The sequence below is a fragment of the Schistosoma haematobium genome, chromosome ZW (genome assembly GCF_000699445.3).
Source record: "Schistosoma haematobium chromosome ZW, whole genome shotgun sequence".
NCBI classification, from domain to species: Eukaryota; Metazoa; Platyhelminthes; class Trematoda; order Strigeidida; family Schistosomatidae; genus Schistosoma; species Schistosoma haematobium.
In genome coordinates this window covers 6,922,053-6,934,632 of record NC_067195.1, presented here as the reverse complement: position 1 = coordinate 6,934,632, position 12,580 = coordinate 6,922,053, and the positions used below count along the sequence as shown (strand labels likewise).

Here is a 12,580-nt window from a genome sequence, read left to right as displayed (position 1 = left end):
GTACACCATTGACTTCAGTGAGCTTCAATTGAATCATGATTTCAACTATTGAAATTCGTAAAATCTCCATCTGCTCACTAGTTATTGACGTCAAGAGACATTTCCTGGAGTTCTAGTGAGAAGCAGTGACCAGTGGAGTTCAACCAGGTCTGTTGTAAGATATCAGCTCACTAGAGACAATGGATAACTTCAACTGACTCATGATCTTAACCAATAAAATATTTCTATCATAATAAAATTACTATGTTTGAATTGATTATAAGTTCACTTAATCTGCGAATGGAACAAAAACTCTGTGATCAAAGACTAATAAGCTAACTATTCTGACACGTCTTAGTCTCTCTAATTACAGAGAGAAAAATTCCAAGTTCGAAACCTGGAAATATATTCCTCAAGCAGCTAGAAGCATGAGCAATCACGACCCAATCTAGTTGAAAATGCAATCATTTATATATTGATTTGTACACCTCTTTTTGATTAATAATCAGAATAAATCACACATATGAAAAATACTTTATACAAGAATATTCTATGTTAAAGAATAAAATGTTACTCTAGGAAACAGAAACAAGTACTACATATATTATATATATAATATATATAATTTCAATAGTTGAATTCATGGGTCAATTGAAGCTAGAGCACCATGGAGAACCTAGAAGCACTGGAAGGTCGTTTCATCCCAGTATGAGACTCTTCAGCAGTGCGCATCCACGATCCCGCTTTCAGGACTCGAACCCAGGACCTATCAGTCGCGCGCATGAACGCTTAACCTCTAGACCACTGAGTCGACCGGCATCCAACGGTGTTAATGTCTAACTACAACCAATCCATGAAATTCAACCACCGTCCACCATTGTCTTCAGTAAGTTACTACCCCACAACAGACCCGGTTGAACTCCGCTGGTCACTGCTTTTCAGATATTATTACAAACAAACTGATAACGAAATTTGATTTTTATATAGATAATGTCAATTAATCCAACGTTTCCATCCATATGATGTTTTTTTATAGAACCACCGAAATTAAAGTATGATAAAACTTTGGAAACGTGTAAAACAACCACTGGACAAAAGCATTCTATACCCGTTAGTGTAGAAGGCGAACCATCTCCACAAATAGATTGGAAATTTATTCCTGACGGTCATCCAAGTGATGAGAGAAATTCACTTCCTAGTGATGCACAAACAGAAGCATCCGGTCCTGACCAAGATGGTGTGAATAAAATTGCATTGAAATTCCGAAAAATATCACGATCATGTGACGGCACATATATTTTAACAGCTGTAAATAATTGTGGTGAAGCTCGTGCTGAATTTCATGTGACTGTGTTGGGTAAGGAACATCTCATTTTTCTAACTTATAGCCATTATATAATGCTTGGTTTCTACTCCATTAGTTCGAAGTAACTAATATTAAAAACTGGAAACGAAGGCCACAGCTTTACAAGTTCAATTTTATTTCAGTATGACGATGAATGGCTGCGCAACCATTCATCCATTGTCTGAGGTGGATACCTGCATCTATCCCACACGGTTTTGACTCCACTGGCCACGTTTTCTCACTAGGACTCTAGGAAATTATCTTGAAGCCAGTCACTAGTGAGCAAATGATGTTTATTATCAGTATGGGGTTGTGGAGCATGTTAAGATTTTGATTGCGATCATGAATCGATTGATGTTAGACCACCACTGAAAACCTGGAAGCACTGAATGATTCAATGGTGGTCTAACATCAATCGATTCATGATCGCAATCAAAAACCTAACAATCTCCACAACCCCATACATATTTTATTATCAAAAGGCAGAAGTGTGAAAAACCACTAGGGTCACAGGAATTATTGGTTTTTATAGGTATATTCTAAAGAGTCAGTGTAATATTGTAAAAAATATTAGAAAAACAAAGTATGGTGAGCTAAATTTACACCATCATGAAAAAGGAATTACATGAAGTCCAAAAGTAAATTAGACCATGATAAGGACCAAGAAATTAAGAAAAAGTTTAGATTGTTTTGTTTTTTCCAAACCTTCATTGAATCAATAAGAAAAAGACTTACTTACTTACTTACAACTGTTACCCCTCGTGGAGAGGAGCATGGACCGCCCACCACCACTTTTCATCCAACCCTGATCTGGGCAATCCTTTCCACTTGTTTCCAGTTGATATCCATCCTTTTCATGGCTGCTTCCGATTCTCAACGTAGTGTGTTCTTCGGCCTTCCACTTTTCAACTTACCTTCAGGATTCCATGTTAGGGCTTGCCTCGTGATGCAGTTTGGTGATTTCCTTTATATGTGTCTTATCCACTTCCAACGTCTTTCCCTAATTTCCTCTTCAGCTGGAAGTTCGTTGGTTCTCTTCCACAGTAGGTTGCTGCTGATGGCATCCGGCCAACGGACATTCGGTATCTTGCATAGACAACTATTTATAAATATTTGTACCTTTTTGATGATGGCTGTGGTAGTTCTCCACGTTTCAGCTCCATACAGTAGAACTGTTTTGGCTTTCATATTGAAGATTCTCTCATAGTGGCTGACAGAAAAAGACTTATATTCTACTAGATGAGTTTCTTTTTCGCTAACTAACAACTTTCATCTATGTATTTTATTTTCATGGATAATATTGATAAGATCGATATTTGATTATGCAAATATGAAATCGATAATCGCCTCATGTTTGCACCAATCTCAGATACTGTTTTTTTTCTTCTTTTGAGTAATTCTGAACCAAGTTAACTAACAGTAGTATCGAAAGTTTATAGATAAATAATATTATAAAACATCATCGTTTTACAACTGTTTCTTTTTCTCTCGGAAAAATTCATAACTTTAGGTCTACCAAGTGCACCACAGAATCTTATTGCAACAAATCTGTCAAAAACTTCCATTCGTCTAAATTGGTCACCACCTACTGATACTGGAGGTAGTCAAATATTAAATTACGTCATAGAACAAGCTGTAGTTAAAAGTAATTTGGCTACACTATCTAGTGTAGGTTATTGGGAACCTGTAACACGCAATCTTCCAGTACATGAAGCATCTGACGGTTCTACAGGATATATTTATGATATTATTAATTTGGCATCAGAAAAATATATGCTTTTTAGAGTAGCAGCTCAAAATAAACAAGGAATTGGTGAATTTGAAGCTATTACAAGTCCTCTTTTAGTTACATCTCCACACAGTAAGTTAATTTTGAAAATTATAATTTTTATAAATGTTGGTTATTTCTGTTATAACTTATGGCCTATTGCCCCTAGCAATATATGACGTAATTATACCGCCAATTAGAGAATAGTGATTTATTGACCAGATCAATGACAAATAAAACTCGTACCAGCAGTTTAGAGTGTTTATCGGTCCTTCTCCCTGCCTGTTAAGTCCAGAACACCAATCTCAGCCCCCACGATATGAATCCTGTATCTCAAGTACACTGAGTTTATATACAAACCAAACAGACCACATCGTACTATAATACGAGGAATATGAATATGAATAGTTTAGCCACTTAACAACAATACAGTAAATATATATATATATATCGTATTGGTCTATAAATAGTTCTAAAACGTTACCATTTATAACTCTCGCCGGGATATAGCAATTTCAGATTATTAAATCGTTATTATAATTACAGTAGTTTAATGGGATAACTTTGAGGCACTGGACAGCGATGCGTATCCACGATCCCGCTCGCGGTATTCGAACCATCGACCTTCAGTCTCTTGCGAGCGGACAATTTCAATGGTGGTCTAACATCAATCAGTTCATGATCTCGATCAAAAACTTACTGATCTCCACAACCCTATACTGATAATAGGATAACTCTCCAGGGTTCAAAAGGAAGGATATGTAGATCAAGTTATAAAGGAAATGTTAATACACTAGGATGCAAGTACATTTAAGTGACAATATACAAAGTAAAATATGTACTTTTTACGATTTACTATTAGTCACTACAAAATATATTTAACATTAGAACTTCTTTAAAAAGATATTTATGTTTAAATTATCCATGACATTTCACAGTGAATAAAGTTATCATTTTTCTTTTCATATTCAAGATTTACCCGGACCACCAAAAGATTTAAATGGTACAACTGATAAAGATGGACAAGTTCATTTAGAATGGAAACCTCCACAACATGATGGTGGTGCTAAAATTATGAATTATATCATAGAAAAATGTTTATCATTAAAAGATGCTAATTGGTCTGAGATTAAACTTCCTGATTCACCTAATACAATGCGAATTATACCAAATCTTAGAGGTAATTTAACCTATTTATTTACTATTGAATATTTTTTATAAACTAAAGTTATTTTTCTTAGTTTAAATCACAAACTGGTGTAAGCTATACCATCACTAGAAACCAAGAAGCAGTTTCATCCTAGTATGAGACTCCTCTGTAATGCTCATACACAACCCTGTCATTGGGGATCGAACTCAGGATCTTATTTTTTGCGCATGACCGCCTAACCTCCTGATCATCATCTATTGATTAAAACTATGCAAATTCTACAATCTTCACAAACATCTCTATACCGATAATGTCATTGTTGTTATCTTTATTTAATTAACTTTCAATTCTAATTTACTAATTCATATTTCTATTTTTTTCATTTAATTTATATGTATCGTTATGATAGATGGTATCTGCTACTTTCGTGTATCAGCTGTCAGTGATGCTGGAAAAGGTTCACCATCTAATATCATAGATGTAGATGTTAAAAAAGGTTCTGGTAAGTACTTATAAGTAAAATACTACTCATCTTACAAACAAGTATTTGATATAATACGCGATTTATTATAATAAAATCAGCGAATGACTGTTATAACAAAAATGATTAAAGAAAACTAATCCGATTTATTGGAAAGAGTCAGTTAGGCTTCACTCCGCTTGGGTCCCCCCTGGGGTTACTGACAGTCCCAAGCCCGGACAATGGAGTAGGGTTGGGCATGGAATTAGCGATCGCATCCCGTAGAAAACTAACTCGCTAGAAAAACGCTAACCAGAAAAAAATAATTAAAATTATTTAAACTCTGCTCTGAGAGTTAGAAGGTGTTCATTTCGAAGAGCTATGACACCTCACGGTGAAAGCCGAGTTCCTTCAGAAGTCACGAGGCCGATGCCCCTTCTGACAACCATAGCAATCACTAATTTAAGTACATGGAAGGTTCGTACAATGTGGGAGACAGGAAGAGTCATCCAAATTGCTACAGAAAAGGCTTCACGTGAATGATACAGTAATTATTGTAGTGCAAATTACCTGAAACTCCTTATGCCATGTAAACAATAGTATGGAAAGTTTAACAACTAACCCTAATTAAGTGAAGTTTGATAAAGAATGAAAGCACACCAGAAGTTTAAGTTATTCATGTATATGAAGCCGATAATACAATTCGCTAGTTTACAAAACACGAAACAGTTAAACTACCGAAATAAATTGAGTCTTATCAACCGATTCACTTATACTAATGGTAAATTTATTAATTATGAAATCAGGTTAGTCAGTTTAGTGTTGTTAGATGCCTACCAAATTTAACCTTAAAAATGTTAAGGATTCAACTCCCAACTTGTTAATGCTAATAATACGCTACTTGATATAACCTTGTAATTATTACTCGTGATCCCATCCATGACCAGGTTTTTTTCTTGCGAGCAGATATCCTGATAGTTCGGTTGAATGGCTTGATAGACAACCACCAATTAATTACAAAACGTTTCTTTACCAAGACCTAATGAGCGATGAAAAAAACATTGTGCTTTGATTGAGATCGTGAACCGATTGATGTTAGACGACCACCATTGAAAACCTGAAATCACTGGACGGCCGATTCATCCTAGTATGGGACACCTCAAAAGTGTGCATCCACGATCCAGCTTTCAGGACTCAAACCCAGGGTCTTCAGTCTCGCACGAGCGCTTAACCTCCACACCATTGAGACGGCCGGCATCCAACGATGTTAATATCTAACTCCAACCAATCCACGAAATCGCGCGATAATCTTCCATTGTACTGAGGTAGATACCTGTCTCTACCTGACATGGATTGGCTCCACTGGTCACGGCTTCTCACTAGAACTCCGAGAATTCCCTCACGAAGCTGGTCATTAGTGAGCACATGATAATTATCAGTATAGGGTTGTGATTTTAACTCAAAAAACATACATCAATAAATAAATTGACAATTACAACATAATGCATATTAATTGAAAGATCATAATGTTTACCGAAATAAGGCATTTAGAGTATAAAATTAAAACACTCAACTCATAATCAAGATGACAAGATACGCGTCTGTGAATTTATAGTGCAGTCATTTCTCAGTGTTCAAAATGTGTGCGATATTAAAAATTTTAAGACATTCTTCCTATCACTTAGTGAATGCTTTATATAAGAGCATTATTTTCAGTGGAGATTTCATTTCTAGTTACGAGAAAATGGCATACCAAAAATAGGACATTATACTTTCCATACTCATTTCGAAGATTACGGAAAATATTAGGCGTTTTTATTTTGTTATTTTTTTGTGTGTTTGCTAATATTCACTACCAAGAGAGAAGGATCATATTGCACAATATGTGGACTCACCTTCATATAAAATATATAAAGACTATTGACATTTTATAATACTTGAAATATTTCAGGTTTTACAATTACGTAATCTTCTTCTATTCATAAAGATAAACCTGATCAACCAGGTCAACCAACTGTTGAAGTAATTGCAGATGGTGCTGTTCAACTGCGTTGGTCACAACCATTGAATGAGGGTACTGGTGGACCGATAAATGGCTATGAAGTACAAATTTGTGAAGTTGGTTCAATTAAATGGAAACCTTCTTCATCAGATTTATGCTCAGTGAATGAAATTCGTTTAACTGGATTAAATCCAGCACAAGATTATTTGTTTAGAGTAATTGCAGTTAATGATGCTGGGTTAAGTTTACCTTCTGAACACAGTAGACCTATTCGTCCAGGTGAGTTATAATTACTGAACAATATAATTGTTCGTACAGATTAATTTGATTTTTAATCAGTTTCCTGTTAAGGTGGATCATTACAGAAAACATTTGGAAATGAATATTAAACATGAATATAGTTACGAACTCATCACTGACATTGGGCACTTTAAATAGTCACCAGAGAAAATTAAAAGATTTCGTATATCTTTCCTAGAGTATCCATTCATTAACTTTTTATAAATGTTTATATATAATGAATATTGTTGAGTTCATTAAAAACTATCCTGAATTGATCATCTACGAACTTTGAACGTCATTTAAAGATAATCACATGTGGTAGTTGATCTTAGTCGAACTGATATATTGTGCAAGAGGTAGCTACTATAATCTTATGACTTTGTGGAAAACTGTATCATCTGAAACGATTGGTATAATATCTACTTCTCAGTTGAAATACTACGGATTTTAAAAGAAGATATATTAGGGTAGTGAATTTCATCTCAAACTTAGGGACGATTTCAACATACTTATTTCATAAAGTATTCTGTTTTGTATCTGTCTGTTAAGTATAATCATTTGAGTAAATGATTCATGTTAGCAAACAGTATAACTTCGGTTTATACTACTAGTTGTTCAGATTTATGTATGAAAAGATCAGAGGTATGTACTTTGTTATTTTAATCAACTGCTATACTCCCTGTTGAATGTCTTAACGAATCCGCTAATAAATATCAGAACTGAAGTCAATGAAACATTGTGTCACTTTAAGTAATAAACTGAATTATTTATTCTTAGTACAGTAATGTTTATATCGTTAGGACTAATATGTATCTTTATGGCCAAAATACTTAAATCACTTTATTAATATCAACCTATCAGCTTTTTGTTAATCATATCAGGCCTTCACACCAAGTCGGCTTGCATACAGTCCTAATTTCAAGTTAGCCAAATAACCTATCACTTTAAACCTTTCCATCTCGACGAATTAAATATATCGAGTACCAGTATTCATTCATTTGGCTATCATAGATATTTCTTGAGCATTCATATAGTGTTGGGAAGATTCATAATGGTTTGGAATCTAATGACTTAACATGACTGTTCACATATCATTAAATTCTGTTGCCTCCCGTACTGAACTTTGTACAGAATTTTCCTATGTTTACATTTAATAAGTTCAAATAGCTATGGCCCTTTATGATATCAGGAGTTCCGGAAAAAAATCCAGTAGATTCAGCTGTAGGTCTTCTGATGTATATCATCCTTTCCACTAACATGTTCATTTCGATAGGCATGCTGAACCTGTTGGTCAGTTGTCAGGAGAATAACATTATGATTTGTCCTCCGCTTTGCTCTAAAACACGATCGCTATCATTTACACGTTCTGTTGGATACTAGGCTTCCGGAATAAATGCATGAGAAATCGTTTAAATCATTACTAATTTCGATCAATTTAATTAACTAGATTCGGTGGTAATTTCTGACTAATTTAACATAACCTCGGTTTCACTTTACCATTAATTTAGGCTTTGAATTTCGTTACAATTAAGAGACCTCCTGTACCAGTAAGAACGCAATTATTGTGGAGTGGAACAACATAACAGTATTGTCCGGTGAAGTTAAAAACAATGGTTACAGATTGTACTTTAATCTTAGCTTTGTGAATAGTCACTAAATCCTAATCGGATTTTTATTGTACCTTAATACTGGTGTGGAAGAATACTTGATTGTTTTTCCAATTATCCTTTATAAATAAACATTTAACATCAGTTATTTGTTCATGTTTAAATGTTAAGAAATCAAAGACGGATGAATGGCAATTGTATTTTATTTTTGAACTTTTAGCTACTGATGTGGATTTCGTTCGTCCGTTGGAGAATCAATCTATTACAGAGTTACCATCTGATGTTGTATTTGAATGTGAACTCTCTCGACCTGGTATGACATTGATATGGTCCAAAGATGGACGTGATCTAAATTTATCATCACGATGTGTGTATAGCGTTATTGGAGAAGGTGATAAAGCTTTTTGTATTCATCGACTAACTCTTATAAAGGTTAGTCCAGATGAACAAGGTGTATACAGTGCGAGATTAGTAACTGGGAAAAAAACTGAAGCTATATTGACAATTGAATGCCCACCAAAAATACTTTATGATGGACCGTTAGAAATACAATTACTCAGTGGAAAAAGTACAGTGATTGAAGTACCATATACTGGTGCACCATTCCCAGACGTTAATTGGTCATTTAATCATGGACCATTACCAATCGGAGCAAAACGTGAATCTCCTATTGCGTCAGTAGATACAGTATATGGATTAACATGTTTGCGTCTGCGTCACGTTACAGGAGAAATTACTGGAAATTACAAACTTCTGGTAAGTTATACAGTTTATTTCTCTCTGGCCCAAATGTATACATATAATACAAAAGTCTTTGGTCCTAAAACTGATACTTTTTTCTTATAGATAAGTAATGAGCTGGGAAAGGCAACGTTAGAACTTATTGTGAAAGTACTAGATGTTCCAGGACCTGTACGTCAATTGAAGGCAACAGTTCAGAACCAACCGTCTGGTACTGCATCACTCACATGGCAAGCACCAAAAGAGGAAGGTGGTTCACCAATTATTGGTTATCTTGTCGAAAAACGTGAAGCGAATAAACGTAGTTGGACACCATTTGGCTCTCAAGTTAAAGAACTAAGCTGTGTCGTTGATGGTTTGACAACTAATACAGGTTATTTCTTCAGAGTTATGGCTCAAAATATATCAGGTTGCTCTGAGCCAACAGAAACCGATATATCGGTGGTGATACCATGTTTAACAAGTGAGTTTATAATTTTTCAAATAAACTTTATCGTTTACTTAAAAATTTTATTGATTCTAATGTCGAATGGATAGTTTTGCTGAGAATTTATTGATAGGAATAAAAGTAGAAAATAATTTAATGTATTGACAAGGTATTTTTAACATCTGAATTCACGAGTCGATCTAAGCTAGACCACCAATGAAAACCTGTAATCACTGAACGGCCGTTCTACCCTAGTATTAGAGGTGAGACTATAACTTATGGACGACCTTTGAGCGACGCTGAAGTGGCCTTGAGAACGGCCACCTACTGACTAGGGCTAAATGAGGATTTTAAACCTGTGTGAATGATAAGGATTATGATTTAGAGTTGATAGTTGGGGATAGGGATTAGATTTAGGGTTTTCATCACAAACTGACATCAGCTAAAATGCCAAGACGCTATTTAACAAAATGGATAAAGAATTTCACGCCGAAATCCAAGACCTTTTATCTTAAATCTGATTGGTTCATCCATAAATTATAGTCTCGCCAAATTGAACTCATCAGCAGTGCTCATTCACAGTCCCGCACGTGGAACTTGAACCCAGGACCTTCAATATCACATGCGAACGCTTAACTTCTAGATTATTGAAAAATAATCCAATTAAGTCCCATATAAACTTTAACTAAAATAATATAAATGTAACAATACAAATACATGTATAAACTAGATTACATTAGTATATAGATGTTATGCAATCAATAAATTGTTTGCAAAATACTCCTAGTAAGTTCCATTCTAATGTTTCATATCAAATTTTAAGCTATGTGACATTGAGTAACATAGAACAATATGGTTACTTGGGGAAAATTAATTGATAGAATACATTCATAATATGATTTTATGAATTACATTCTGACAACTGATAAGATGAGGTAAACTATGGAATTCATACCCAATAAGAATTAATTAATGAAAAGGTAACAACTAAAATTTTTTTGATATAATTCAGCTTAATGCATAGATATTGTTTAAAATGACTGTTGTGATGAAATAGTTAGTGATCCAAAAAAAATTCCACAGGTATAAATCATACATTGATGACCTGGAAGCACTGGACGGCCATTTCGTATTAGTATGGGACTCCTCAGCAGTGCGCATCCACGATCCCACGGTTGAAGAAACTTCTTAATTAATTAGAGAAGAAAGAATCTTTAATCTATTGTCGGATTTCATCTCAGTGAATGTTAATTACCAATCAACATATTGTAGTTAAGAGGGGTGAATACTAATTACAAATAGTTACATCATTCTTTCAAACATGATGTTTCTAGCTAACCTTATTCAGTTGACATGAATCTGTTGTTTGAATAGTATTGTAATTGTATTCGAGGATTTCCGGGTAAGAAATGAAACCTGAAGTTGAAATGAAAATACATCTTTAGTTGGATTGAATAAAGGGGAAATTATCCAGGATGAAGAAGTATCGAATACACTTAGTTTGTATACATTTATACAGTAGGGATTCATTTTACTTAACTGATTGATATACTTTGTAGGGATACTGTAGTTTGTGGAAGTTATTTATTGTCTATATCTGATTTATGTGACTTTAAATCAAGTATTCTAGTAATTTTAAACTTCAGTCAAATAAATGGTAGATATATAGAGATTCCTTAAAATTATAAAGAGTTACTTATAAAGCAATATTTTTGTGATGTATTTCTTCTTGTTGAAAATTATTTGATTTGTTTTATGATATTCAGAACCTCCATCGGCTCCAGGGACACCAGAAGCAAGTGATATTGGTACGGATTCATGTCGAGTCAGTTGGGAACCACCCAGTTCGGATGGTGGTGCTCGACTGACATTTTATCATTTAGAGAAAAGAGCAAATCTTAAAGGTAATTGGGTAAGAGCTTGTGCGGATAAATTACCTATTTTGACGAATGAAGTAAAATCTACCTATGTGACAAAAGTAACTGGGCTTGTACCAGATAATGTCTACGAATTTCGTGTAGCAGCTGAAAATGCTGATTTTATGGTTGGTGAATACTCCAATTCAAGTCATAGAATTTCAACTCAGCTACCATTCTGTAAGTATCCACTTATAACATTTGCTTTCTATAACAGATATGATAACTGTTTTCTTTAGCGACCAGGAGAGTGTTTTCTTAAGTCCAAGTATAAGGCTTTTAGAGTACGGCTGATAAAACTTGCTCGACAGAAGTGGTTAGAAAATCGTGATATGACAGGATAAGACGACATTATTTAGGTCATTTTTTGTATCAATTCATTATGAATTTCGACCAGGGTGGAAGGTGCGAAGTTCATTCCGTATAATATGTCGAAATCAATATTTTCTTGTATCAATTTCAGGATAAACTTTGTTCTTTATGGCAATTGTAAACTCGTTCATTGCAATAATTTTATCCTATGTATTAATTCAGGTGTACTGTATTTATTGTATGTTACACTCAAATGTAAATTGAATGAATGGTAACTGCTAGGGAATATTTAGGGACTATTATTATATATATATTCTTACTAGATTATGCGTATATTCATACTCCTTTTATCATAAGTTTTCATTTGACCTATTGACTAGTATTATATGATTTACCGTTCTTAACTTAATACCAATTTATTAATTACAGTATCCCACTCTTACAGTCACTTTTTTGGCTTGATCTTGTATAATAATTATTTTTCATTTTATGGTCATGAGGTCTGGTCTGTTTATATATAAATCAAGTATGTCTGAAATATACGATTCATATAGCGAAGGCTGATATTTATGTTCTGAACTGAACGAGCTG

At 34.2% G+C, this 12,580-nt stretch overlaps 1 protein-coding gene across 1 annotated transcript in view; it reads left to right on the top strand.

The window, feature by feature from the left end:
• MS3_00002673 (uncharacterized protein) overlaps window positions 1–12,580 on the top strand; it is a 252,496-nt gene that overhangs the window by 172,194 nt on the left and 67,722 nt on the right. Inside the window, exons 75-82 of the mRNA XM_051210282.1 lie at window positions 1,016–1,336; window positions 2,835–3,185; window positions 4,066–4,272; window positions 4,652–4,744; window positions 6,690–6,983; window positions 8,814–9,349; window positions 9,440–9,797; window positions 11,528–11,857. Coding sequence (XP_051070256.1) covers window positions 1,016–1,336; window positions 2,835–3,185; window positions 4,066–4,272; window positions 4,652–4,744; window positions 6,690–6,983; window positions 8,814–9,349; window positions 9,440–9,797; window positions 11,528–11,857 — 2,490 coding nt within the window. The remainder of the gene's footprint in view (window positions 1–1,015; window positions 1,337–2,834; window positions 3,186–4,065; window positions 4,273–4,651; window positions 4,745–6,689; window positions 6,984–8,813; window positions 9,350–9,439; window positions 9,798–11,527; window positions 11,858–12,580) is intronic.